The 27,492-nt window shown below is 31.2% G+C and overlaps 1 protein-coding gene across 3 annotated transcripts; it reads right to left on the reverse strand.

Moving 5' to 3' along the window:
* Positions 1-2,207: 2,207 nt before the first annotated feature.
* On the reverse strand, positions 2,208-27,457 carry CycT (Cyclin T). 3 transcript variants are annotated; one of them, XM_074125618.1, is made up of 10 exons: positions 27,060-27,457; positions 21,063-21,273; positions 19,731-19,854; positions 16,571-16,616; positions 15,441-15,531; positions 14,818-15,003; positions 11,778-11,835; positions 11,299-11,395; positions 9,434-10,940; positions 2,208-3,069 (listed from the first exon to the last, which is right to left on the reverse strand). In XM_074125618.1, exons 1-10 carry the CDS (start codon positions 27,203-27,205, stop codon positions 2,983-2,985), a joined length of 2,553 nt encoding a protein of 850 aa, XP_073981719.1. In that variant the 5' UTR covers positions 27,206-27,457; the 3' UTR covers positions 2,208-2,982. The 3 variants fall into 3 exon arrangements, with proteins under 3 accessions (XP_073981719.1, XP_073981720.1, XP_073981721.1); XM_074125619.1 differs by having other exon boundaries at positions 2,208-5,057; XM_074125620.1 differs by lacking the exon at positions 27,060-27,457 and adding an exon at positions 25,619-25,634 and having other exon boundaries at positions 21,063-21,204.
* Positions 27,458-27,492: the final 35 nt, after the last annotated feature.

The following is a 27,492-nucleotide window of genomic DNA, read 5'->3' on the forward strand; positions in this document are numbered from 1 at the left end:
GAGGAAACCAATATAACTCAAGCTAAAATAGTCCTTTAGATAATTTTTCAGAAAATTTATTATTTTTTAAATTTATTTTTTTATTAGTTAAGTAAAAGTAAAGTAATTTTCTATTTTTTCAAAGTGGGCTTTACGTCCAACTACCGATTAGGTGTCGTGGGTGGAGGAGACTAGCAAACATACTTTACTGTAAAACTCCTTTTATTTACTATTAAATAAACCCAAGGCCTAAGAACGGGAATCGAACCCAGTACCACAATACATATTAGCTTTACAGGTCTCGCCTCTAACCGCTCGGCTACCGTGGCGCCTAGCAAGTACCATAATGTGGTGAACCTGTATAATACCCGAAGACAATGGCACAAGGAACGCTTGGATCCACTTTTAATTTATTAATTAAGTAAATTGATTTTTAAATTAATTGAATTCCATTCGATTCTGCACAGAATCCAAAAAAACAAGTTGGTAGACTCATTTACCTACTGGTGACAGATACAAGCGACAGTGTATTACATATTTATTTTATTTTTTATTATTTTTTTTTTTTAAATTTATTTAATAAAAAGATGATTGATTATTCAATTAACTTTGTTATAAATAAGTTTCTAATGCAATGACTATCCGCGACCTCATGCGACCCCGGATTGCACAAATTGGTTCCAGATTGCCCTTCCACATCTTTCAAAGACTGATTTTATAGAGTTTATTTTTTATTAAACATTTAAATACTAGACCTGGAGTAAAGGGCACCGCGGGTGCTTAAAAGTTTGACTGTTAGAATGATAAATGTGATTTGTAAATTCTTTCCTTCGATGTTTGAAAGTCTATTTTGGAAGAATTTCATAAACTAAACTATATATATTCGAATCCATTTGTCGAGAGAAAACTGTGCGCAGGCACTGATAAAGGCTCCGGGCGTCAGTAGCCAAATGTTGACGCTATATCCAGTATTTAAGAGTGACAACTGAACAGAAGAACTAGTTAGTCCAATCCACAAAATACAACCGAAACTTCACGTCAAACAACTAAATAAAAGTTTCAAGTAAATTGACAGCAAAGCGGTTAAAAACTAGATATTTTACATTTATGCAAATCCCGCGGGTCGCTTGAGGCCGCGTATCACTTTTGTGCGGCCACGGATAGAAATCGTATTATTAATTTGTTTATAACAAGTTAATTGAATAATCAATCCTCTTTTTATGAATAAATAATATGTAATACACTTTACACTTTCCTTGTATCTGTCGTTCATTTGGAATTCATTAAAATTTTTGTATTCATTCATGTAATAGTATATTCGATGAAATTTATTATAATCAGCTGAAGATGTCGTCATATGTGTTGCATAATTCAAACAAACATTACAAGATTCAATTTTCAGTTTAGTTTAATAGCGTTCAGTTTTCAGCTAAATAGCGATGCTCGATAATTAAGGAAGTATTGCTAGCTAGTCTCGCAATAGAAACACCTTGAGACAGGGCAGTTAATACTGCAAGCCCATTGGATATAAATACAGACGGCTAATCTTCTAAAGTAAGCGGCTTTCAGATCAGTATTTGGAATCAGGACCCCTTTCTAGTTAAAAGTAATATAGTTATATTTTATTTATTGTTATTATATTATCAAAGAAATTAAAAATTTATTACCTATCGCCAAACGCCAAAATCGTCAAATTATGAATTACCTCAGTCCGGTCCTGGGGCCATAAGAATTTATAGAGTATCAGATTAGCGAGAGAATTATCCATACTAGCATTGCATCGACAGCTCGGGACCAACCAATAATATTTTCATCTAAGCAACACCACTCTTTTCCTTATGAATAATGAAAAATCGCGCAACTTATCCATCCAATTTTTTTTTCATCAGAATGAAGAATATTGTGAACAGTCAGCATAAACCTTTAGATGGTTTCTGTACCTTCATATAAATTTTAATGTCCATTCTGAAATGTTCCTAAGACCTTTCCAGATCTTTGGACACCACCTAACCTTAGCTCTCTGCTAATCAGAATTTCTTACTTTTTTTGTTCTTATTCATTAAATAATCCATCGATTCGGTGGTTAGTGCTACAAAAGCAGTTTTTTGGTAAGGCAAAATAAGTAGTGTTAAGTAAATTACTTACCTGAGAACCGTAAAAAAAAGAGACCATCTAGATTTTTTTATCTAGATAAAATTTTTTTTTTTTTTTGTATTAACAAACCTATATTTCATTATGTACAAAGTATTTATTGGAAATTTCGCTTCCATTCATCAATGAACATCCGCAGTTACACAAAAAACATGGGAACATTTGTATACATATGCCATAGAATTATTATACACTGATCCATTCCAAATCCAAACTTAAATACTATTTGTTCTTAGTTCTCTTTATAATATTTAATTAAATGATTCATATTTTTCAACTAACTATAAAAATGTTTTAAAATCTAAACATGTAGGTGATCAATTTCGAATAATTTACTGAGAATTAATTTACAATACAAATCAGTTCTCATTTATTTGTTTTAATTAAAAAATAACTTTGAACAAAAAGAAAGGAACCTATTTAACTTATTTAAAGCAGATCACTGTTTTAGAGACCTCTTTCTTCGCAATTAAGGAATATAAATTTAAAAGTTTATTTTACATTTTGGTTAATACAGTATGGACGGCCTCAAAAATTATATATATAGATATTTTATATATTTTTTTGTTATATACTATTAAAAGAAATTAAAACCCTTTGTTTTTAAAGACTGCTCCGCAGGAGAGTTAGCCTCTACCTTAAGCACTATTTTTGTAAAAATGGACTACATATGAGGTAGTTACAGAAGAAGTTATTTTTCTTTTCATTCTTTATTATATACTTGAAAAAAATTATCAGGTTAAGAGAAGATTATCATCAAACGTCTGCCAGAGTTTTTAAAACTATTTTTTCTGGTAATTACATACGTTTATGTCTGTACTGCACTAGCCACTTGTATCCAGTTATTTCCAGTCACTTTTTTTGATTTTTGATTGGCCAAGTAATTTTTTTCCCTACAAAGCCAGTTTCTTCTACAAACAATGTTACTCCATCAATACACTAAAACCAAAGATTTTTCAATTAGTTTTATTACAATTTTTAAAAAATTAAAATTATAATACTAATTTGCAAACTATACAATATCACAAAATTATTAGCAACAGTTTAAGTTAAAAAAGGCAATATATTCAATGTTCGTACAAACAAGTTGAAGAAAAAAAGAAGACACAATTCTAATTTTTCGAAAATGCCTAGTTGGTTCTCTATCTTCACAAGGCCTTTTTATTTTTTACATATACTATACCAAATAGAAGAAAAGGAAGTTGTTGCATCAATTCTGAAATCTGTTTTTACTTATCTCGTCAAAGGTAATGTTAACAAAGCTCTTCAATCAAAATGAGTACAAGGGGACAAAATAACCAATTAATTTATTCTTAAGACCAGGCTTCTTAGACTAAAAAGCAATTACGAGACACAAAAGTGACGGTTCAATTTTCATTAGAAACCTTGCGCGCTTGCATATATTATAGCAAATGATTTAAATTACTGAACCTAGGTAGGTTTGATCTGGAATCAATTTAGAATGGGAAGTGAATATTTTAGTCACAAAATTAGCAAGTTTTGTCAATAAAAGTTTTCACAAAGTGAACACTACTATATTTTTCGCAAGGGGTTTCTTTTCAAATCTTAATATTAGTATGATTTTTGTTTTCTACCATTGATACAAGCAAATCCAAATGCAACAGAAAGTAACAATTAGTAAAATAGAGATATATTACAAAAGTTTGTAACGTAACAGCAAAAAATCCAATTTATTCATCAATTTAAAAACATATTATTTTCCTTTCTATTTAAAATTTTATTTTTTATATAGTTTTATTTTCTCCTTAAATTACTTTAAATTGAAAAATTGTATTTTATTGTATGCGCTTATTCAAAAAAATATGGTTTTATAAATTAAATTAATTGTTGAGCAAAGTTCTTAGTTATAGGATTGACTATTTAAATCTTCATAATGACACAAAGAACTTCGTTAACACTATTAAAAAACAGGTTTTTAATGCAATATATATCGTGAAGTATATAATAAATTCTTAATATTTATATAGTAAGAAAGAAAACACCATTTCCATATCTGCAAAGTGAATAGTGGGGAATGGCCAGCATGTTTGAACCATCAAAAAATTAAGTAATTGAATAATAACTCAATTTACAGCATTTTTTTTTCTGATTATTTTACTTTAAATTCTTGATATCTGAGATCATTAAAAGAATATCTTTTCGTATAACAAGGCTGAATTATATTTTTCTTTTACAACGTACATTCTACCCGGAATAAAATGCATAAAGCCTTATACAATGATTATTGTATTTTTAATGTGTTATATTAATATATTTAATCAAGTGATACTGAATTCTGCGATTTAATTCAACGGGACTAGTTAATGGAGATATAAATATATCCATTCTTATGTATAATATATATAATGCTATTCATTAGCATACTCTTCACAACCTTAAAATTATACGATACTTAGTTAAGAGGGATTCACTATTTACATAATTATTATTCTTTTTTTTTTTACAAAATACAGTCCAAATCGAGCAACATGTTTGCCTCAGAGCTGGTTAGACCAATACAAAGTTTTAGAGTAAGTTTTTAACAAAAAAAAAAAAAAAAAAGAGAAAGAAAAAGAAAATATTTAACTATTTGGAATATCTTGTACGAAAACCACAACTGCGTAGATTATTTATTTGCTTTCAAAATTTTGTTTTAATTAGTTTATATATTATAAAAAAAAATCAGTCTTGTACAAAAAAAAAAAAAAAATTTCGCATGCAGTTGCTTAGGAGAAAAAAATATTGTTTTTCTTTCACGTTTTAAGATTAGCACAATCTCATAAATTTGGAAAGCTGAACGAATAAAACGTTGGCTTTTTGTGTTCTTTTCGTACGGTTATCTTCAAATAAATGATCAGTAATGGGTTCAATCTGTTGGCTCCACAAATACAAATCCATCAATGCTGCCCGGCCTGTTCCATTCCTACCTAAAAAAGTAAATAAAAAAATTACCTGCAGTAATCTAAAAAAAAAAAAAAAATCATAACCATACAATTTTTTAATAATTAAGTATAAATACCTCAAACAAAGCAAAAGCCAACACAGGTGAAAAAATATATCTATATATATAGATCCAAATACATGAAAAGATAGAAAGAATTTTGAAATGTTTGAACTTTTTTGTCTGAAGGTTGAAATTGATTGAACTTTAGAAAGGTGGGGAAAATTTTCAAGAAGAGAGGAAAGTAAGAATCTTTAAAAAAAGGAAAAAAGAAGTTTTTAAAGCATACTCATGCGTCGTGCAAGTTTGTGTACACCATGCTGGCAAGCCTCAAACTCCAAAAACTTTCCATTGACTATATATAAAGAGAAACCTACGGTTCTCTGTTTAGTTTTTATTTCATAGTTATAATAATAAACATTAAATTTGCCTATTATACTGAATTAATAAAAAAACAATAAATTTTAATTTAAAAAATAAATAAATTCACATTCTTCAAGCTTATATCAAAAATCATTTTTTTTCTTTTTTGCTTTAGTTTTCAGTTAATGGTCTCAAAACTGGTTTCTTTATTTTTACTGTTCTTTTTTAAATTTTTGTATTTTATGATTATAATTAGATTGTTGAAAAAAAAGAAATAAAATAAAAAACAGGTGTATGAAATTAATACACAAGAGTTTTCACTAATTAGTGAATTTATTTATTTATAAATATAACAATAATTTCATATATATATATATTATATGTATATATATGTTTGTGAATATTTAAATATTACACAGTATTAAAGGCACTGTTCAGCACTTGTAACAAAAATAACCATAACTATAAAGAGTTCAAAAAAAAATAAAATAGGTAATTGTATATATAAATATATATATATATACATATTTTATTAATACATTCAAAGGTAACATTATCATCTCTGACTATGAGCAAACATATTTATATATGTAGTACAGAAAAATTAAATCGAGAGAAGATTAAAAGAAAAACTACAATAGGATTTTTTGTTTTTAAATTTAAAAAAGCACTAACCACCACCGAAATTTGGCAAATTAATGTGAGTGAAACACAAACAAGAGAACAGAAAGAAAAAACCGAAAGAATGCAAACAAAATGTAAAAAAAAAAAAAAAAAAAAAAAATCAAAAACAAAACAAAATTGCTTCCTGTCTACATTCTATGATAGGGGAAAAAAATTGGGCAAGTTTAATTACATTTAATTCCCTACTACTGAATATCACACTTCAAGCCCCATCATTTTGTTCATTCCAATTCTCACTAGAGAGAGAAAAAAAGTAACAATTGCAAAAATCTAGAGTAATAAAATTAAAAAATAAAATATAAATAACATACATTATGAGTTTGATAGGAACTTTCAAAAGTAAAATAAAAATATTACAATGCAATCATGAAATATACTGGTCTCCCAGCAGGGATAAACTCCAGCACAATTACCACACAAAAAAAATGTTTGCACAAAAACAATTTTTTAAAAAAATATTAGGCGATAGTGTGAATTAAGTTAGTTATATTTGAACAACTACATTAAAAACTTATAGAAAAATTATTTTTGCTTTAGCGAAAAAAAAGTATTCCCTTTTTGATTTTTTTTCTACATAGAAATGGAACATTTTAACTAATTTTAAACCCTGTTACCACTAAAAAGGATTTTCACTTCCAGCTTTTTTTCTATCACTTTTAAACTGAGCTCCTTTTATGTATGTATCGTTTAGAGCCCCTTAATTGTATGCAATAATAGATTGGTGTAAAATGCACCTACAGATAAAATAACATTTATTTTTTACATCTACTAATCGGTCTGTTATTACAATGAGAGAGCACTTGTACACAAAACATTAAAATTTCAATAATTCTGCCATACAGTAAATTACAAAATCGGATAAGGCTAGCTACCGAAACAAACGTATCTGTTTAAAAGGAAAAGGAATTTTAATTTTTACTTTTTATTTTAAGTAAATTCAGTTATAAAGAACAATTCTCGCAGCAACATACAGATGACTTTTTCCAAATTTATAAATGTATTTATTATTTATATTCTATTTGTTTTTTTAAAAGTAATTATTAGTTTGTTTTTTTTTAACAAATATTATACTTGTTATTTAGCCTGGGCACCCAATGATTTCTTATAAATTCTGTTACAGAACAGGCTATCCAATTACTATCCAGTACATATTTTTAAAGAATTCATGAAAACCTGATATTAAAATATTTTCTCCACCAATAATGCCTCTAACTTGTTCAACGCTAACTTCGAATTACAATTTTATTGACTATTAATGAAAGGGGATCATCATCTTATCGACAATGTTATCTGAACAAATTTAAAAATTTTCTTTCTAATTTTTGCCAACACACAATCTTCGTAAAAATAAATAAAAGTGTGTGTGTGTGTGTTTAATTAGACGATTTTTATTAAATAGACAAAATCTCTAATCGCTCTAAATATGTATGAATTATATTTTTTTTAAATTAATACAATTAAATTTTGAAAAGGGGATTTTTAATGTCGTTTGCCACACTTTGTGAAAGACTAACTGTCACTTAAATACTTCAACTTTTTCGAAAGCAAATAAAAAGAAAATGCTTTTGGTACATGGTTTGTTTAATTATTAAACTGAATCTTAATTACGTTTTAGAAATTGTGAGTAAGAACGAAAATTTAATCAAATTATGAAGGAAACAAGTTGAATCAAGCAAGTGGTTTAAATGAGTGAATTTAAGAAAATTATGGTAACGATGTATTAGCCTAAAGCCACCATCTCCACAATAATCAACCTGAGAAAAATTATTTGTTTACTTAATTCTTAAAAACTAAGAAAATTTAGTGATGTCCTATTTACATAATTGAAAAGTGCGCTTAATAATGGCACAAAACTCTAAATTTTATTATGCCCCAGCGAATTATACAGGAATAAATAACTATTTAGTTGATTTTTCATTTTTTTTTTTACATATTATTTTAAAATAAATATTATTTGATGGAATAAAACAAAGACTGAAAAAAATTGGATACGTTTTATAATGATTATTTTTCTGTTTAGGATAAACATGCATCCACATTTACGACTCTTACTAAGACTACCATTTCATGCTTATAATATAACATTTATTAAATATAACAGGTATTATTTATTTATTACCTGAAAGTACTTGTTACTTAAACCTAATCATAATCAATTCACGTCAACAAAAAAGTAATGTTCTCTACTCACAGTTTACTTTCGGCACAAATATCACGATCAAACAGCTTTAAGGAGGCCGCAGATTGGGCGAAATAAAAAGGTTTTTTTTTTCTTGGGAGCTCCTAACATCAATTTCTTCATAAATGCAAACAATAAAGAAAAGTGCCTCCACGCAATATTTAATTGAATTTAGGCAACAAAATTCAACGACAACAACCATCTAAACGACCGGTCACTAGGCTATTAATTTAGTATACATTTTTTTCAACTGTAAGGCCACTCTATCGAAAGGTACTTCTACTTTGTGTTAATTATCTCTTAAATTAATGTTTCCTATTAATGCAGTAATTTTAACATTTATGTTTTCTTTTAAAATGACATGATTTAACGATTTTTTAAAATTATTTGATGTAGGAAAACTGATTCGAATCAATTATTCATTCAGGAGGTGGTGGGGGAGGTTGTGGTGGGGGAGGATCATCTGGTAATGGTGGAGGCGGTGGAAAATTAGGAACTATCATCGTAGAGGCGAAAAAATGAGATGGGTGCATACCTGGAGGGGGCCCGAGCATGTACCCTGGAGGAGGTAGCGGCCCTCCAATGCCTACATTAGGTGGTCCGTGCCTCATCACCTCCCAGTTATTACCTCCCATGTACGCTGATTGCGAAGGAGGAGGATGAGGGAGAGCTATTCTTGAAGCTAAATGATATCCTCGGCCTCTCCTTCTGCCACCAGAGTATCTGCCCCGGCTGTAGCCTCCATTTTGCCTACTTTGGATTTGATTTTTATTCTGTATATTTTCATTAAACATTCCTTTACCGGATTCTAATTCTAATTTAGACTCATTTAAAATTTTTGTGGCCTCCGTTTTAAGTGGCACTGTTAGCGATGCTACACTTACTTGAGGACGTGATGTTTCTCTGTCTCCAAAATGCACAGAACTAGCATCAGTGCCGGAATTCAAGGCTTTAGGTTGAATTAATTCTAACAAAACATCAGACATACCGGGTGGTGTTCCAGGTCGCAATATTACATCAAAACTAGGGCAGGCGTCATTCAGAACTATAGGTGGTGAGTTAGTTGATTCTAAACTAAGATTAGGTTTATCATTCTCACTGTCAGAACATTCCATGATATCAATTGCTTTATTTACCTGAAGTGTGGTCCCATTTGGTCGATGAAATTTACCAGGAAGTCCTGGCATCCTCTCCTCACTTCTGTCTCTTTTTCTTGATTCCTTAATTTTTTCTTTGGGTATTTTGATTTTCAAACCTGAAGGCGCGGCTGAAATTGAAGTGGCTATTTTATCCTTGGCTATTTTGATTTTTAACAATCCTTGCTCTGGAACTTGTTGAGGCAAAGTCAATTTTTCTTTAGGAATTGTAATAACAATTGGTTCTGGTTCCCGATTTTTGTGCTTATGTTTATGCTTATCTTTGTGTTTCTCTTTATGCTCTTTATGCTTCTTCTTCTTCTTCTTTTGCTCTTTCGTATGAGGTTCTTCAGATTGATTTATCGAAGAGATTGGTACGCTGACGATAGCCTCTGTAACCTGAGAAATATTTCCTTCATTTTGTCGGATGACATCAGGCGGTTTTTCTTCTTTAGGTGTAGTTTCAGATTTTACCGATTCTCCAAGAGCAGAATGATACTGGTTTAGCAAATTAGGTTTCTGTGTCTCATCGGTTTTAGGATTAGTCAAATTACTTATCGTATCAGTTATTTCATTTTTTTTTCTAAGAACAGTTGAAGATATACTAGCTACGGCAATAGGTTGGGAAGTAGTAACAGTGGTGTTGGTACCAGCATGAGGTGTTGCAGTTACAACTGAAGAAGCGGATGGCGACTGGGATGAAGAGTGAGGAAGTTTCGTACCTTCTGATGGTGGTGTGCTCTTCTCTGGACTAAAAATGGAACGTTCAACTTTTGAATGAGCAGGTAAAAGAGGTGATTTCACTCTAGTATTTGCTACAGATGAATGAGGCAATATTGTTTGAGATGGTTGAGGAGTAAGTAACTGATGCTTACTTATTGATGACAACACGTGTGACGACTGACCAATACTACTGTTACTACTCGCCTCTAAAGCTCCTATTCTACCCAACACATCAACATTTTGTCCTTGTTGGAGAGGTATAATTGGAGTTTGACTTGTCACTTGGGGCTGCGTTTGAAGCTGCTGTTGATGAAGATAAACACTTGAACTCGACTGTACATGACTGAGGGGCACATTCATAAAGCTACTGCTGTTTGCACCCACATTAACCCTACTACTACAACTGTTATTAATGTTACTATTATTATTGTTACTACTAATATTATTACTATTACTGTTATTACTACCAACATTTGTTGGCATAAAGTCACTTATCACTCCACTGGACACTTTGTCATATTTTTTATATTGAGAAGGTATAAGTTCATGATTCCTAGAGTGTTTTTCATCAGGCCTCCTGGGCCGGTGATGAAGATGTTCTGGTTTCCCTAGTACAGAACCAGGATCCACTACAGATGGTTTACTACTTGGTACCGAGCGTAACACGGAACCACTTCCAGTACCACTTGCATTGCTATTTGTGCCACTAACATGGCTGGAAGGCAAAGGTCTTGTAGGAGGACCAAACATGCATGATGATTTTGAGATACTGTGACCTTCAGACCTGAAAATTAATTACGCAGCATTAAAATACAGTTTCTAAATTAAAATGAAAATAATTTGGAATTAAGCATGACATTTTGCAGAAAAAATTAACGAACTAGACTTATGTTAATTCGATGCATGATAATTTTAAGTAAGAAAATTCAGGGTAACTAAATTATGAGTCACGAGAGCAAAGCTCAGATAGCAAAGCTAATATGTATGTTACATTCGATTCGCATTCTAGCACAGATTTTATTTCGGATATGATTTTTGGCCTTAGACTCTGATTTTGTTTAAAGTAGCACTAATAAGGATTTTTATAGTAAGAAGATAATAAGAATATAGGCAAGAAACCCATATTATACTTTTATACAAACCTCGCATGATGTGGGATGTGATGTTTCTTGTATTCTGGATGATGCCTAAGATATTCCTGTTTTTTCTTCATATCGTCAATGCCACTGAAACTTGGGCCTGCAGAAAGTCATCATTTTTATCCAATTATCACGCGAATAGTTAAACTATTTATTAAATAGGTCTTAATGCAATAAAAATATGGAAAGTTTTCTTTAAAAAGAAAAACTAAGTCTAATCCAAATATTAACAATAAAAAATCACAGTATAACTATTAACTAAGTATAACTAATAGAAAAGTTTTACATCAGGCCCATAAAAATTGTTCCAAATCACCAAAAAATTCTTTTTTTTTTTTTTAATCCATAGAAAAATAATTTCACAAATGTGCCTTTAATGAATTGATTTTTCCAAAAATTGAAATTTCCTTGAATGTTTCAACAAAAGTTGATTTTTTTTTACATTAAGCTGCATTTTACTGTGGAAATTAATAAAAAATTACCGGTGGCGGAAGTTGGATTGGAAGAACTACCCTCTCCATTTCGTTTTTTGTCCCCCTCCTGAAAAAAATAAATAGATAAATACAATTTAAAAAATCTCAGTACTTACCATGTAAATTTAACTAAGAAACGGATAAACAAATCTGATGTAAAAACGCATATGCCCCAGATGTTTTTTTTAAGTGGCAGAAACAGAAACCTTCAACTTAGAGACGAGTATTTAAGGAATAATAATTGCTCGATTCTTAAGGACGCAATATACGGTTACAAATCAAAGCAATTACAGAAAATTTCTACGAATTAATCGACCCTCTCAGATGCTTGGTTAGTAAGTAATGAAAGTAACAATAATTTTTAAAGAACTTTTACCATATTTATTATTTTGTACAATAGAACGGATTATATGACATCTCAAGACAAAAATTACGATATTGCTTTAATATTCTACCAACGTTTGAATAAATACATATCACACGGAGAAGTAAAATGTAAATGTAACACTAGAAAACTTAACAAAGATATAACAATGTTTATAAAACTAAATAATTACCCTCACAAATATTTACTAGGTTCTGTAAGTCATATTATTATTATATACAGGGTGACCAAAGTTATATGCTCCACCCACTTTTTTTTTAACGGCGGGAAATTTCGAAAAAATAAAAAAAACGTATTTAATCATTTTTAGTCTAGTTTATTTTCAGTGATTGACCCATTTTTGTAAACCCCTGTATCTCGAGATACAGCATCCAACTTTTGTTTCTCAAATGGAACTTTATATTTTTTTTTGCATATTTTTATAGTATTTGAGCTCCTAAAAAACAAAAAATTTTTTTTTGAAATCGGTTAGGTTTTTCAAAATTATGGTAATTTAAAATATGAAAAACAAATTTCATTTTAATGTCAAAATTACATTATTTTTTTTAAAGAAACTGTACAAACTGGGCACCATCAACGGATAGGCAAGCCAAAACTTTGAACAAGCACGCTGTTTGTAGCAGCACTTATGGTGGCGAAGTCAAGATCTAGGCAGGCTAGAGTTATTCGACGTTCAGGTTGTTTTTTCTACAAACGTTTGGTGTGGAGTTTTACTTTAATCAACTAATCGGCCCATACTTCTACAGAGAGAACTTAACTGGTGCAAGGTATCTAACTTTTTTTAAGAGACATTTTGGCAGTTCTGCTTGAAGATGTTCCTCTATAACGTCGGCTAGATATATATTTTCAACAAGATGGTTGCCCGGCACATAATGCGAGAGTGATTCGAGGTTACCTGGACAGAAATTTCCATGAAAAGTGCTTAGGGACTCATTGTCCCATCCAATGGCCACCTCGATCTCCGGACTTAGCCCAAATGGACTATTTTTGGCGGGGATATCTAAAAAATAAAGTGTAAAGTATCCTTAATCCCGTGGCTTCTGTCGATGATCTGAAACGTCGAATAACTCTAGCCTTTCTAGATCTTGACTTCACTACCATAAGTGCTGCTACAAACAGAGCGTGCTTGTTCAAAGTTTTGGCTTGCCTATCCGTTGATGGTGCCCAGTTTGTACAGTTTCTTTAAAAAAAATAATGTAATTTTGACATTAAAATGAAATTTGTTTTTCATATTTTAAATTACCATAATTTTAAAAAACCTAACCGATTTCAAAAAAAAATTTATTGTTTTTTTTAGGAGCTCAAATACTATAAAAATATGCAAAAAAAATTATAACGTTCCATTTGAAAAACAAAAGTTGGATGCTGTATCTCGAGATACAGGGGTTTACAAAAATGGGTCAATCACGGAAAATAAACTAGACTAAAAATGATTAAATACGTGTTTTTTATTTTTTCGAAATTTCCCGCTGTTAAAAAAAAAAGTGGGTGGAGCATATAACTTTGGTCACCCTGTATATCCAAGGCTTATATATCCCTGAGTGTTACTAAAGTACTCTTATAATCAGCGTCATTTCAGTGTATGTTCCTATCAGAAAGACGTACACATGACATTTTTAGCCAGCTATTCTTTGCTATCATATTTCTTCAATTTCTTATTTATTTGAGCCCTCAAAACGTAATTTTGGGAAGAAAATACTGATAATTTGAATTATCAGCCGAAGAAGTTAGTGAAGAGATTAGCCGTGTGAATGTTAAGGCTGGTCCTGGACCTGATGGTGTTCCTCGCTTTTCCATCTATAAATGTCTATCATCTTAATGTCGTCTTCTAAGTAAAATATTTTACCAGTCTGTAAGTTCAGGATTTTCCCACGTAAAGAAGAAGAAATGCAACCCCAATTCCTAAAAATAAGTATTCACCCTCAATCGATAACTTTCACCCAATCTGGAGATTGTGTATTTTCAGCTATCTATTAGATAGTCACGTTTTCTTTTTTTTCTGAAAAGCATCACGGATTTCTATCTAGTCAGTCATTCATCGGAGACTAAAAACTTGTCAAATTAAGAAACTAATTTTACGTTTAAAGAGAGGTTGACATGATACAATTTGACTTTGCAAGGCATTTGATCCCCCATGACTTGCTGCTGAAGAAAATAACTCGGGTAGTGATTCACTAAAGATTGTAAAACTATTTGAAGGGAAAAACAGAGTTCATCAAATGGAATGGAGCTATTTCTTCAGATGTTCCACAAGAATCTAAGTTAGAACCTTGGATTTTCTAGTTTTTATAAATGATTTGCCAGACGATTTCAAAAATGCCAGATCTCTTTTCTTTTTTTGTCGATGATTCAAAATTTTTCAAGAAATAACGTCGTTAGAACACTCAGATGTAACAAATTCACTACATAATATCATTCAGAATTACCTGAGTGATTGACCGAGAAGAATTTCTTGGATCTAAACACTAATAAATGCGCAACAATTACTTTTACTGGGAAGAATGACCATTATTCGAATATACATACATGGTTACTGATTTTTAACAAATAAATTCAGCTTGAAATCCAATAACTAATTCAACAACTTTTTTAAATTAAAGGATTAATTTAAATAAATAGTGAACAGTAAGCAATGCATAAGCATAGATGGCGTCTAAAACTTACGTTACTGAAGGCCGATAGTATTGCTGGATTTTGACTGGATGAAAGACTGGTTATTTTCTTTTTTAATCTGGATGGGCATTTTTCAAAAATAGCAAGAAATTCTTCGGTGAGCTGTTCCAATAGTTCTTGTGTTACTGACTTATCTACATACCAAAACCAAGGTTTTCCTTCAGTACTCTGCGGGATCTAGAAAAAACGTACATATTTGTTATAATCATAAAAATTAAATATTTTACATAATATTTATTAGATTAATAACATAATTCAAGGTCGGGTAGCAAAAAATACTTGTTTTCTGAACGATTTTAAATAATGTCAAAAGGTACAGCAAGTAGATGGAATACGCATAATATTGCCATGAATCTTTGATGAATTGCTGAGCAACCTCCTTGTTTGTCTGGACAAATTTCCAATCATGCTCGCTCTTGAGAATGAGTCGGTCGTCTTCTACCCCCAGAGTTGGCGTTTTCAGGTTTGAAAATAACATATTTGTATATTATGTCGTTCGTCTTTACTTGCTAAACCTTCTGAACTCATGCATTGAACAAAAGTACAGTCTGCCAGACCATGAATTTGTGTCCATGAACTTTTCGATCATAAACCAAGATTAAATTAAGACTAACCTCCCAATTTGACCATTTACAGGCCAAATGAATACAGAAACATGCCACCACTGTTGGCTTGTACTGGAGACACATTGTTGTCAAATGAAGGCTACAACATAATTTTTTTTTGAATTATTTAATATTAGAGGTAACAAAATACAACAGATAGAACTAAGGTAACAATTTTTCATTCCAAAGTAGTATCCAAGATTTGACTTTCACAACATATTTTTCCATATGTTTGAAAAACAAAAAAAGTAAAATATGAGGTAGTCTCCTTCAAAAAGCAATTATATTGTAATAGGTAAGCTCCTGAAGTATTCAAGGAATTTGCAACAGCAAAGCTCCAATAATGAAAAAAAAAAAAAATAATAATATAAGGTTTTAAAAAAGTACATTCAGAAAGTTGCATCACTCTCACAACTCACAATTTTGATAAGCCTGATAAGATTGCACTAATCTTAAAAAAAAAAAAAATTATAATCACCTCTAGACTGACTAATTTTATTAGGAAGAATTTTTTTTTTAATTTATAAAATATTCTAAAAGAGGATGGGATTAGCTGAGTGAAAGCATGCTATATTATTCCGGGTTCAACATTTAAATGTGCAGGTCAAGTATTACTCTCATATTTCCCTAAGTAGGCGCCATCTTGATCAAATTATAGGAACAAAGTAGTTGTCAATGATAACTAAACCATCATCTTTAAGCTAAAGAAGTAGTGTCAAATGATAAAGAACTCCTATAGTTAGCGTTCCCTGTCCATAGCAGAAGACTTACTTGCTACTTTTTCAGATAGCTTGGCATCCTTTCAGAGATCTCAGCCTGAATAAAAAACCTTGTGAAATAAAAGATTGGCCTACAGAGGTAGTTAATACGTGAAAAATTCGAACACTGAAAATTCTAGCTCGCCTTTACACGTTCTTATACACCACGCACTTTCTCAGTTTTATGAAATAGTATACGTCACTCTTCACTACCAAATAATAATGATCACAATCAAAAGATAGTATATGTCTTAAATGATTTCGGCTCATGAAAGCTCATTGTGTACTTTTTACTTGTTTTGCTTTGCAAATAATGAGATCAAAAGTTTTAAGCGGTATCAAAACAACTTTTTATACATAAATAATGTAAAGTTACCTTACCTATTTGAAGCCATAAAGTAAGAGGTCTGAGCGAGGTCTTTACTTGCTACAGGCGTTACCGAATGTAGGCAGCACACAGATGTGGAGAGGCACATTGTTCAGAGCCAGCAGAAGAAGACCCAAGAAAACAATACATTCAATCAGAGCCATTTTGTGTTTATGTGTTATAATATGAGGTCCTTGGATTAAGTATGGGAAAGAGAATGAGGGAAAAGGGCCAAAAGAAAGCAAGAGAAAATAATGTTAGGAGAGCGTAAATTAAAAAGAAAAAAAAAGTTTCACAAATGTATCGGAAAACTTTAAATGGAAGAGTAGTGTTAAACAAAGGAACGTTGAGTGAACTGTGTTTTAGAGGCCCTGAATGGCGTATTTTCTCTGTGAATCAAACAGAGGAAAAACAAGAAAAAAAATATTATGTTCTGCACAAAGTATTGCAAATAAATGAATGGTAAAATATGTGTTCAAAATAAATTTTCTTTCTTCATCTTCTTAAAAAAAATTGCAACAAATCTAAACACTGCAGATGAATTTATCAAGTGAAAATATTTTTAGTTTTTCAGAAGTTTAATATAAAAATGTTAATAAACAATAATTATACATATATAAAATACGAACAGAAATAACTAAAATAAAAGATTTGATTCGTCATAAGCCATAACTGGAGGCAGAAAAAGCGTGAATCTGTACAGATAGTGATCCGAACGTTAACATCTTCGAAAAACAGGAGTTTTGGCTGTTTTTTTAAAGGAGAAACGCATAGGTAAAGACACTAAGGGCCAGGACAAGTTGAGGAGCCCCCCGGAAAGTTAGAAAATGGTAAAACCGCCTATCAGTCTGTATAAGAATCCCCTTCGTAGTCCCCTCCGACAGAAATAGGCGAATTGATATGCAAGGCTACCAAAAAGTTACATTAAGATATTAAAAGTGCATAGCGAGTTTAGCATAGCATAACGAGAAAGTTATTACGCGCCTTTTATCAAAGACCATAGCAAGAGGATTTTGGATGTGCCACGAAGAGATAGCAAGAATGAATGGGGCAGAATGATTTCTAACCTGAAACGCTTGCTACCTAATATTGGATTTACATAGGATGTCTCTTTTAGGTCGTACGGGTCCACTACTGGGCTAGCATAAATCTTGGCCCGGTTACGAGGTTCTGGCGGCTGACCAAAGGGACGGATGCTATCCATCAATGGCCCTTGGAAGAGTAGAGCTGGCGAGCAGTTACTTTGAACCAAGCGGTCTTACAAGTTCATACCACCAGCTCTAAGAAAAACGGCACACCTATGGTCGTGATGGTAACTTTGTAGCTGACTATGCCGGGAACCCAAGCTTACTTGCACAAGGCATTACAATCACGAACATCACCGCAGTGTTATGCTATAACGGGCTCAGACTTGATCAAAGGAGGAAGGAGAGAAAACTTCTCTTCAACTCATGTCACTTGCACCATAATTAAGCAAGAGACTTTGAGCCCTTTGACTCTGTTATGACAAGCCCCTTTTTTACAGGGTAGAAATTATTTCTAGAGCTCCATTGCAGACTGTCTGGAAGAGGTGAAAATGGCTTATCAGTTTGCGGCGACCCATGAGACATCTTGCATAATGAGACCAAAACTGATAATAACGCTAAAAGAATTCGTGCATAAGACCCTAGATCTCAAAAATAGAGGAAGCTAGTCTTTTCAAGGGAATGGTACGATAAACTATGGATGCTATGGAGAAAAAGTCAGGACCCTCCTCGCATTCCAATTGTATCATAAATGATGTTGTTAGCATATTCCGGATGCTATTTTTTAAAAAGGAGAAGAACATAGTTTGTATCATTAAAATATAGCAATGCTATAAAATGACTCAGAGAAATAAAATAAACAAATCTTACAAATCGAGAGCTGTTTGAAAACATTAAAGGGCCAAATATTATCTTGTTAGCATAAATTTAAAATAAGGAAGTAATAAGTTAGCAAATCTAAAAAAAATGCAATGAACTGAGAAAAGACTTATCATTTGAAAGAAATATAATAATAATAAAAATATTACTGTAATAATAATAATAAAAGCGTTTGATAGGTGAAAAGAAAAGTAATAGTGAAATCAGCAGATGGTATAAATTAGTGACAAATAAATGACAATTCCAAAAACGGTCAGGATTGTTTGGTTGTAAAATACTGCAGGGGATTACATCACTAAATAGAAACTAAAATAATTTCTGTTGTGTTTTAATTTCTATTTAATGAGCTTTATTCCAAGAGAACCTAGGACTGGTTTGTAATTGTACAGAGCATGCGCAATGAGAGATTCAACTTTTCTTTTTTTTAGTTTTGCATAAAATTGAATATGAAGAGAAAAAAATTGTTTTGTAACAAATAATATTGTACTTTTTAGAGGGTAATTTATGGTTTAATAATAATTCTTTTTAAAAAAATCCAAACACATAAAAGTAAGCCTACTTTCTTTTGCTCCTTCGTCATATGTATTCTCTATGATCCTCTTGGTAGGAAAATTGTCTCTTATCAAGTATTTATAATTTTGGTAGAATAACTTCCAGCTAGTACAATATATCTGTATTTAACTCTGAGAGATGTTTTAATTTTGAAATTTTGTGCAAAATGGAAGCAAACTTCAAATAATAACTAAAGCTAGTGGTTAGTAGATACTGGATTCCAACGAGGAGATCTCGGGTTCGAATCCAGCTGGCCCTTAGATTTTCTCTTCCTAGGAACTTTTTACAGCTCACTGTTCGGTGATGGATAGTGTAGTTTGTAATAAGAGATTACTATCCGGAGGCCGACAGTGCACTGAAAAAAGCTTCAGGTGCCAATGTTCTCAGATGTTGACGCGCTTTAAATTAAAATAAAAAAATTAAATAAACAAGCTGTCACAATGTTTATTCTGCTGGAAAAAAAAATAAAAAGGACTCAACCTGTTGAATTAAGCAAATATATTGTTTTGCAATGAAATAAACTAAGATATAATATGGTATTTTTCCACTTTATACAAATCGAATTATAAATAGTACTTCTAATTGAGATTTGGATATTTATAATCTAAGCCTACACAAATGTTGTACACCAACTTAGGACTTTTCTTTTACAGCATACTTTGAGAAGTGAAAGCTAATTTTTACTCGTATAAAATTAAAAAAAAATTTGATTACTCACCTCTGACCAGATGACAACAACGAACAACATGAGTATGAGGATGGTCAATGGCTACATCAAAGCCTAATGTTTGTAGTAGGATGTTTTCGTTGACGACTAATTCCTGAGCTTGTTCTATATACACCTACATTAATAAGAATGATCAGCCAAGATGTTTTACGAAAATAACAAATATTTTTAGGGAAGGGATTAGCTTAGTTGGTAGCACGATGTCAAGTAAGTCGAGGACATTGATTTGATCCCAAGACCCTGCACAAAACTTTTTTTTGACCACGAACTACAGTTTGCTGGCTTTAATAGAGAATGTCTACGGTTGGTTGGCCTTAAATCCTTTACGACTGTTCGCCACAGTCATGCAACTGCCAAGAAGAACACTTTCTCCTCTTAGGATTTAATTAGAGTTTAAGTCCACTTTTTGGTTCTTTGTAAAATAACACTTGCTCGCCATTAAATTTATAACAAGGAAATCAATAATACTAAATAAAACATATGAATCCAGTAAGTACTGAAACAGTAAGCACTAGTCTATCCCCCATGTCAATTCAATTTCTATAGGTTGGTAAATTTACTCATTGCTTTAGTTGGCAGTCTGTAACTTATAATATAATAAATAAATCTGTATGTATTCCTTTTTTAAAATAATAATAAAAAAAAATTCTCAAATAAAATGTCTTTGGGTAAGACGTTTGCACCGATGAAGGTTCCTGTAATTATCAGAATTGAAAATGTGTTTAGGTAATAAAATTCCATGATTTTGCATCTAAGGTGAGAACTGTACAGACCAGACTTATTTTATTATTGAATTTTTGTAGTATATATGCTTTAAATATAATTATTGGACCTTGGTAATCACCTTCAATAGTAAACGCAACAACAGCAATAAACAGTGTATTCAAAAAACTTTCTCTGATCGTTGCCAAAAAAAGAGAAACTTTTCTCCCTCATTGTATTACTATGGTGAGTACTCACTCACTCTCTCTCGCTTTCAATAATTGCACTGACTTATCGAAACCATCATTAAAAAAAAATAAAAAAAATAAAAATTTAAAGGCAAATTATAGGAGCTTAAACTATGACTGATTCCAGAATAGAATATCATTAAGAGTATGAAATGGTCATTCAAAGTAAACCTCAATAAAGTATCAGCTTTAATTTTGAAACTATCAGCTAGAGATAACAGAATCATGTCTGAAGGAAGTAACAATATTTAGAGATAAAGTACTAGGACTTTGAAAACTTTTGGGCCACAAAAACTCCGAATATTTTATAGTTATCTATCGAACATAAAAGCACGAAACATTCTATAATAAATGAAACTGAACAAAAATATACCTCTGATTTAACATCTGGTGGTGGTTGCTCTCGATGTAAGCATATTTGTGCAACTTTAATAACATGTTCTAACTTTCTGGGTTGTTCTTCAACTTTAGCTGCTAAAAAAAGAGCAGCAGCTGCCATAGCATTTCGATGAAATCTGGTGAAGGAATGAAACATATAGAATCTGTGCATGTACACTATCGCTGTATTTATGCACAGTTGAGTTCTAAAAATGAAAATTAAGGAAAATAATAACATAAACATGAAAAACAAGTAAGTTCCCGCAGAATCTAAATAAAATCTTAATTCTGAATTCCCTCAATTTTTTTTTGTTTTTGTCCGCCGTAACACGTATGTTTATTGTATCTCTGAAAGACATTCATCCACCATCAGAAGCGGATTGCTGACTTCTGCAAGGCGATAATGTCGAAATCTATAACCAAACTGATTCATTTTCCTCTAGTGATGGGCTAAAGTCCGAATCGATAAGATACAATAAACGTGTTATGACGGATGAAATAAAAAATACAACAATGCGGACCTTACCACATTTTTCTCTATTTGAGGGGTGTACTCTCTTTTGATTGATCATACATACCGAACTCACATGAAATTGAAACTATCAGCTAGAGATAACAGAATCATGTCTGAAGGAAGTAACAATATTTAGAGATAAAGTACTAGGACTTTGAAAACTTTTGGGCCACAAAAACTCCGAATATTTTATAGTTATCTATCGAACATAAAAGCACGAATATCAAAGGCCTTAGAAAAGTGCTTAATTAATGTTTCGACTAAAAATATATAACACGTAAATCTAATAAGAACAATATATAATACACATAAACATATATACATAATTATTTATAAATATTGTGATCGGAAAACGGTGAATTTGAAATTTACGTGATAAGAGTCATATTTAAAAGTTTTTATTCTCATTGTATTTTCAACCCAGACGTCTAAAATCGTCTTCCTCCATAAAAACAGAGGACACGCAGCATTTTTCAATCCCAATTTTAATTTCAGGTTAAGATTCTATCGGAGATACCAAAGATTTACCGAAGTTTGTCAAAGTGACTCGTGACACAAGGAAATGGAAGACTGGAGCTTCAGAGGAGGATTTCAGAAATATTCCTGGATTTGGGTTCAGACATGACATGGCAATCCGCTATCACCTACACTCTTTAATGTTTAAGACTGCTATTTGCGCCATTCTACCAATCCTAATGGTACCATTTTCATCAGACTGACTCAACATCTAGACAACCGGTTGAGGATGTTTGGACAGCAACTCTGGTTGGAAAAGCGAGACAAACAAATTAACGCATACTACATGGTGTCCTATAAAAAGAAATACTGAAAAAATCAAACAAAAAAAGAAACAAACATATGCTTTTTTTCCACAAGAAAAGCCATTCAACACAAAAGCATAAGTCGAAGGGCCAAACTTCTCATTTATAAGACCATTATGGACGTAAAACGGGGCTACTGAAAAGTGACGAACGATTTCTTAAATATTAGAGAGAAAAAAATCAATGGATGAAGTAGGGGGAAAAAGGGCGTAAAGAAATGGAAAACTCGAGCCCAAGACAGGAATGAGTGGTTGAGGAGGCCAAGTTCTGCACATCAGAAAGCTAACACGGGCAAGATTCCGACTAATACTAAAGGGAGCATTTGTGTAACGTTTCTCTTTTCTTTTACATTCTACAGACAACTTCAACAACTGAACCCAGTTATTAATAAATTTAAATATATATCTACATGCAATCTAGAGACGTCATTAAGACAAAAAGTTCAATAAATTGAATTCTAATTTATTTCAATTCCAGTACTTCTATTTTCGTTGTATTCGTATTTTAAATAAAAATAAGTATAGTCCCAATTAATTAAAACTGTCCGGTAGGACAGTTGTATAAGGGTTGATCGTCAAAAAGTGCACGAAAAAGCGTAACGTTGAAAAACGCCCAACTTTGAATTTTTTTTTTCTCTTTTTCTATAAAAGATAAGATTCCCAAATTTTCTTTAAAATATAGGGCAAATCCTCCTTTATAACTGTAATTTTTTGCAACAACCCAGATGTTATAGATTTCGAGAAAAAAGTTGTTGAAAATGAGCAAAAACGGCATTTTCAAAAATTGGTCTTGTTCTTGTTGTTACCTTTTTTGTAAACAACGTACAGCCTAAACGCGCGAACCGATTTTCATGAATGAGGTGACATTCGATTCGGAATTTTATGTAGATGTGCCTTTTGGGGGTCTCGATCCTGTACATCGAATGGGAGAGGAGTTAGCCCCCTTTATGTAAGGCCCCCTCCAAAATTATTATTACTAATTACTCTGTAAATCTTGGCCCGATTATGATAAAATTTGGTAGGATGATAGGGTTAGGGCTCCCCTACGCGACATTAAAGCGGCGATGAGCTCTTACACTTGTTAAGGGGAAGTATAGCAATCGTTTCAAATTATCGACACGTGAACCGATTTTCATGAATGAAGTGTCATTGGAATCGAAATTTTGTATAGATTTGCACTTTATAAGTCTCGACGCTATGCCTCATGAGGAGGAGAGTTTGCCCCACCCAAGTAAGGCCCTTTCTAAAACTATTAATACTAATTTTTCTATGACGCTTTGTCCGATTTTGATAAAATTTAGCAGGAAGAAGTGGTTAAAGCTCCTCTACGTGGCTGTGAAGTGCACCTACTAAGAGAAAGTATTGCAATCGTTAAAATTATCAATGAGTGAACCGATTTACACCAATGAATTGTCGTTCGATTCAAAACCTTTGCCTCTTTGCCTTTTAGGGAGCAGTACTGTAATTGCAGTTTATTTTTCTTACTCCTCTTAAAAGGAAGTACTGAAATCGCAGTTTAATTTTGTTACTTAAGTACAAATACCTTCCTATTTTATTCAAAACGTTTTCTCAAAAAAAAATTGTTATTGAGGATGGTTTGGGCACCGCAACTATAATCATTTTTTTAAAAGATCTCTCCAGTAGTAGTTACGGTTCCGACTTAACAACTTATCAGGTTATAATGATAGAATTGCTTATTCCAAATTTTAAAAAAATCCAATCTGTAAAGCAGATATGTAACTTTGCAGAATAGACAAAAAGGAAAATCTGTCCAAAAGGTACAAAAATCTCCTTAACAAAAACTTACAGTTTAAAAAGTTAAGTATAAGGGTTGATTGAACGCCAAAAGGTACACAAATCAGCAAGTACCCAACATTTCATTTATACTTCATTGATATTATTTAAGTAATTTTACTGCATTAATTTTCATTCATATTTTTTAAAATTTATTAGATGTCACAGACCCTTATGCTGGCCAGTTCATTCATTATATTTTTTTGTTATAATTTTGATAAAATGTATAATATATCTTCGTTATTAAATAGGTACTTTATTTTAGCTTTATTCCAAATTATTCTTCTGATTTATCTTTATTTTGAGTAGACACATATACATGCATGTTAAAGTAGAAAAAGACTAAGAGTCGGCTACTGTTTAAATTTGAATCAATATTTTTGGATTTAAAACAATATTTCAGTCTTGAATTCGTCTTGCCGAAATATTCGTGAGCACAAATAACACACAGTTAATAACAAGTAGATTATTCAACAATAATTATTCATTTCTCAATTGTAATTTAATTTAGTCCCCCTAATTTTACTTACAGTAAAATACTGCAATAATTGGCTGTCCTAAAAATAAGCATATCTTATTTTTTTAATATTACACATACACAACATTGTGGGAAGAAGATCTAGACTGAGAATGTAATTGAAGAAAATTATATTATTTACGATAAAGCCAGATTAATTATTATCTATTATTATAAACGTTTGACTACTACATAAAATGACAATTACATTAACCGAAGAATGAACTTAAACCGACGATTTTTATTTAAAAATACAAATAAATAAATAAAATAAACAAAATCATTAATATATGTTGGTGTGAGCATTTTTTAAAAAAAGTATTTGAATTTTTTAGCCTCATATTTTTTTTAACGTTTTTCTTTCTAACCTGTAATTAATAGATTGATTGTTATATATAAAATAGATATTATAGTCAATCTACAGTGCTACTTGAACAAATATTTTGTAGATGAAAATGGCCAGCATAAGGTTCTGTGACATCTAATAAATTTTAAAAAATATGAATGAAACTTAATGCAGTAAAATTACTTAAATAATATCAATGAAGTATAAATGAAATGTTGGGTACTGGCTGATTTGTGTACCTTTTGGCGTTCAATCAAATCAACCCTTATACTTAACTTTTTAAACTGTAAGTTTTTGTTAAGGATTACTATATTAAGTATAGAAAGGCATGTTCCAGAAATAGTGCTACATAATAATAAAATGGAATACAATAATAAAATAATACTAAATGAATTACTTTTTTAGCCATTAATTTGCATTATTCATGGTTAAAAAAAGTTATGATTCAATCAGTTTCAATCAACAGCGATCTGAATAAAAAAATCAAATCGACGAAGATGTTAAAACAAGAACAATGATTAGTTTTCAAAACATTTTTTATAAGTATATTTTTTTTTTACCTTTACCTAATCCAAACCAATCACTTTCATGAAACTCATTTACGTACAACTTTATTGTATAAAATTCAATTTTCGCCATTATTAGCTTTTCACTAATTATTCATTAATTTACCTACAATGCACAGTCGTTACAGCTTATCTTCTTTTCTTTTTAAACAATTTTCTTTTATTATTTCTCTTACCTTAAATAGCAATTTTGGTTATGTATACTAAAAAATCAGAGAATAGTAACCTGAAATCTACTTTTATCAAGTTATCCTTACCAGATATAAAACGCAAAAAGTTACCCTTTTTTTCGTGTGCAAGTTAACCTTCAAATTTCACGATAAATGGCTTCTAATAAAAAAAAAAGGCAAAAATGCTTAACGAAATTAATATTTTAAAAGAAACTGAATAAATATTGCATTTTAAGAGTATGAACTTCTTTCTAAGACAATAATAAAGTAGCTGTTCCTGATGTTAACAGGAACTTGAACAGGAGCGCTAGAATTTTTGTAGCAACGGCATAATTTTTACTTTATTTAGGTGTGCTGCAATTTTCAGTATCCACTTCGCGATTCTCATCTTTTAAGGACGAATTTTATAGCTTAAATATGGAAGATACCTGTTTTGTGTTCTTATACAATTCACATGTGTGTGCACAACATATGCTACTTAAGAACCATTAAAGCAAAATAACTATTAAATCACATAGAAATGATAGGCGCTTCAAATTATTTAATCAATTAAACCCTTTCACAAAATCAAAAACTACTAGAAAGTAGTTTAGAAAGACATTAGAAAATAATGTCTTTAAAAAATTCTATACCATTCAATTTCTAAGTTCAAGTTTGAATATTTAAAGATAAACAATTTTTAACCAGTCTATTCTAAGTTTTAGTTCTTTCAAAACACTTAAAGGCTATTATTCTCAAAATGAATAGGCTCAACTTTCAAATAAGGTTAGATGATATCAATAGCCTTTCTAAAAAATGTATTCCTCAAAATATATTAAATCAACTTTTCATCAAATCAAAGATATTTTACTGCATGTTTAAATGAAAATACTTGGTGCAACTTAAGGAGAAGGCCGTTGTTACAATAACCAAAACAATTCGCTTTAGTTTAACCAAACAACTCTAAATCGAAAGCATGAAGTTTTAATTTCGCTCAAGAAAAATCAAACTGCATTCAAAATGAAAAAAGAAAAAGGGGTTTAATTCTACAGAAATAATGCTAAACAATCTGCAACAAAAACCTCGAAACAATAAGGTGAACTTACTAAAAAATAACCTATACTATTATTTAATTCAAGAAATTGCACTCAATTCTAATAAATTCCGTTTAATCCTACCATGTCGCACCTGATTATTATGTTATTTTCAAAATAAAAGTTATTTTATGAGATCACTACATGTATTGCATAATTGAGAATAATCAAATCTTCGAACGAAAAGGATACACTAGAAGACGTTGCCCCATGTCCTGAATAAAATTTGCAGCCTGCTGTCTACACGACAATTCTTTGTCAGCATCGTAACCAGATTTTCTGCTTGGAGTATTTGCAAGTTGTTCCCGTGTAAAATACCATTTTTCTTCAGCCGCCATTTAACTACATGTAAAGACGGTCACTATTCCTGGATGGGAACTAGCACACAACAAAACCTTCTTTATTTACCTGCACTTATGGAACTACATTATATCTAAAGTCTTGAAAATGGTCTGCTTTGATTATACCCACTTCACTAAAACACTACATATTTACAGCAAAAAATATACCTCACAAAATTGCACATGCTTTTCAAACATCGAAAGCACTGAAGTTGCAGTGCACATAACTATAACAAAGCAGGTTGAACATATCCGGTTATAACGGGACCAGCTTTCTTATGTAT

The sequence above is a fragment of the Rhodnius prolixus genome, unplaced genomic scaffold (assembly GCF_049639745.1).
Source record: "Rhodnius prolixus isolate KJV_2025 unplaced genomic scaffold, Rpr scaffold_3, whole genome shotgun sequence".
NCBI lineage: Eukaryota > Metazoa > Arthropoda > Insecta > Hemiptera > Reduviidae > Rhodnius > Rhodnius prolixus.

Coding starts and splice junctions, on each gene's coding strand:
- CycT (XM_074125618.1), bottom strand. CDS start 27,205: ATGGCGGCTGAAGAAAAATGGTATTTTACACGGGAACAACTTGCAAAT. Junction 21,274..27,059: donor ATGGGGCAACGTCTTCTAGT/GTATCCTTTTCG, acceptor TTTCATTTTTAG/AACTCAACTGTGCATAAATA. Junction 3,070..9,433: donor CAAATGGGACCACACTTCAG/GTAAATAAAGCA, acceptor CTTTGGTTTTAG/TGTATTGATGGAGTAACATT.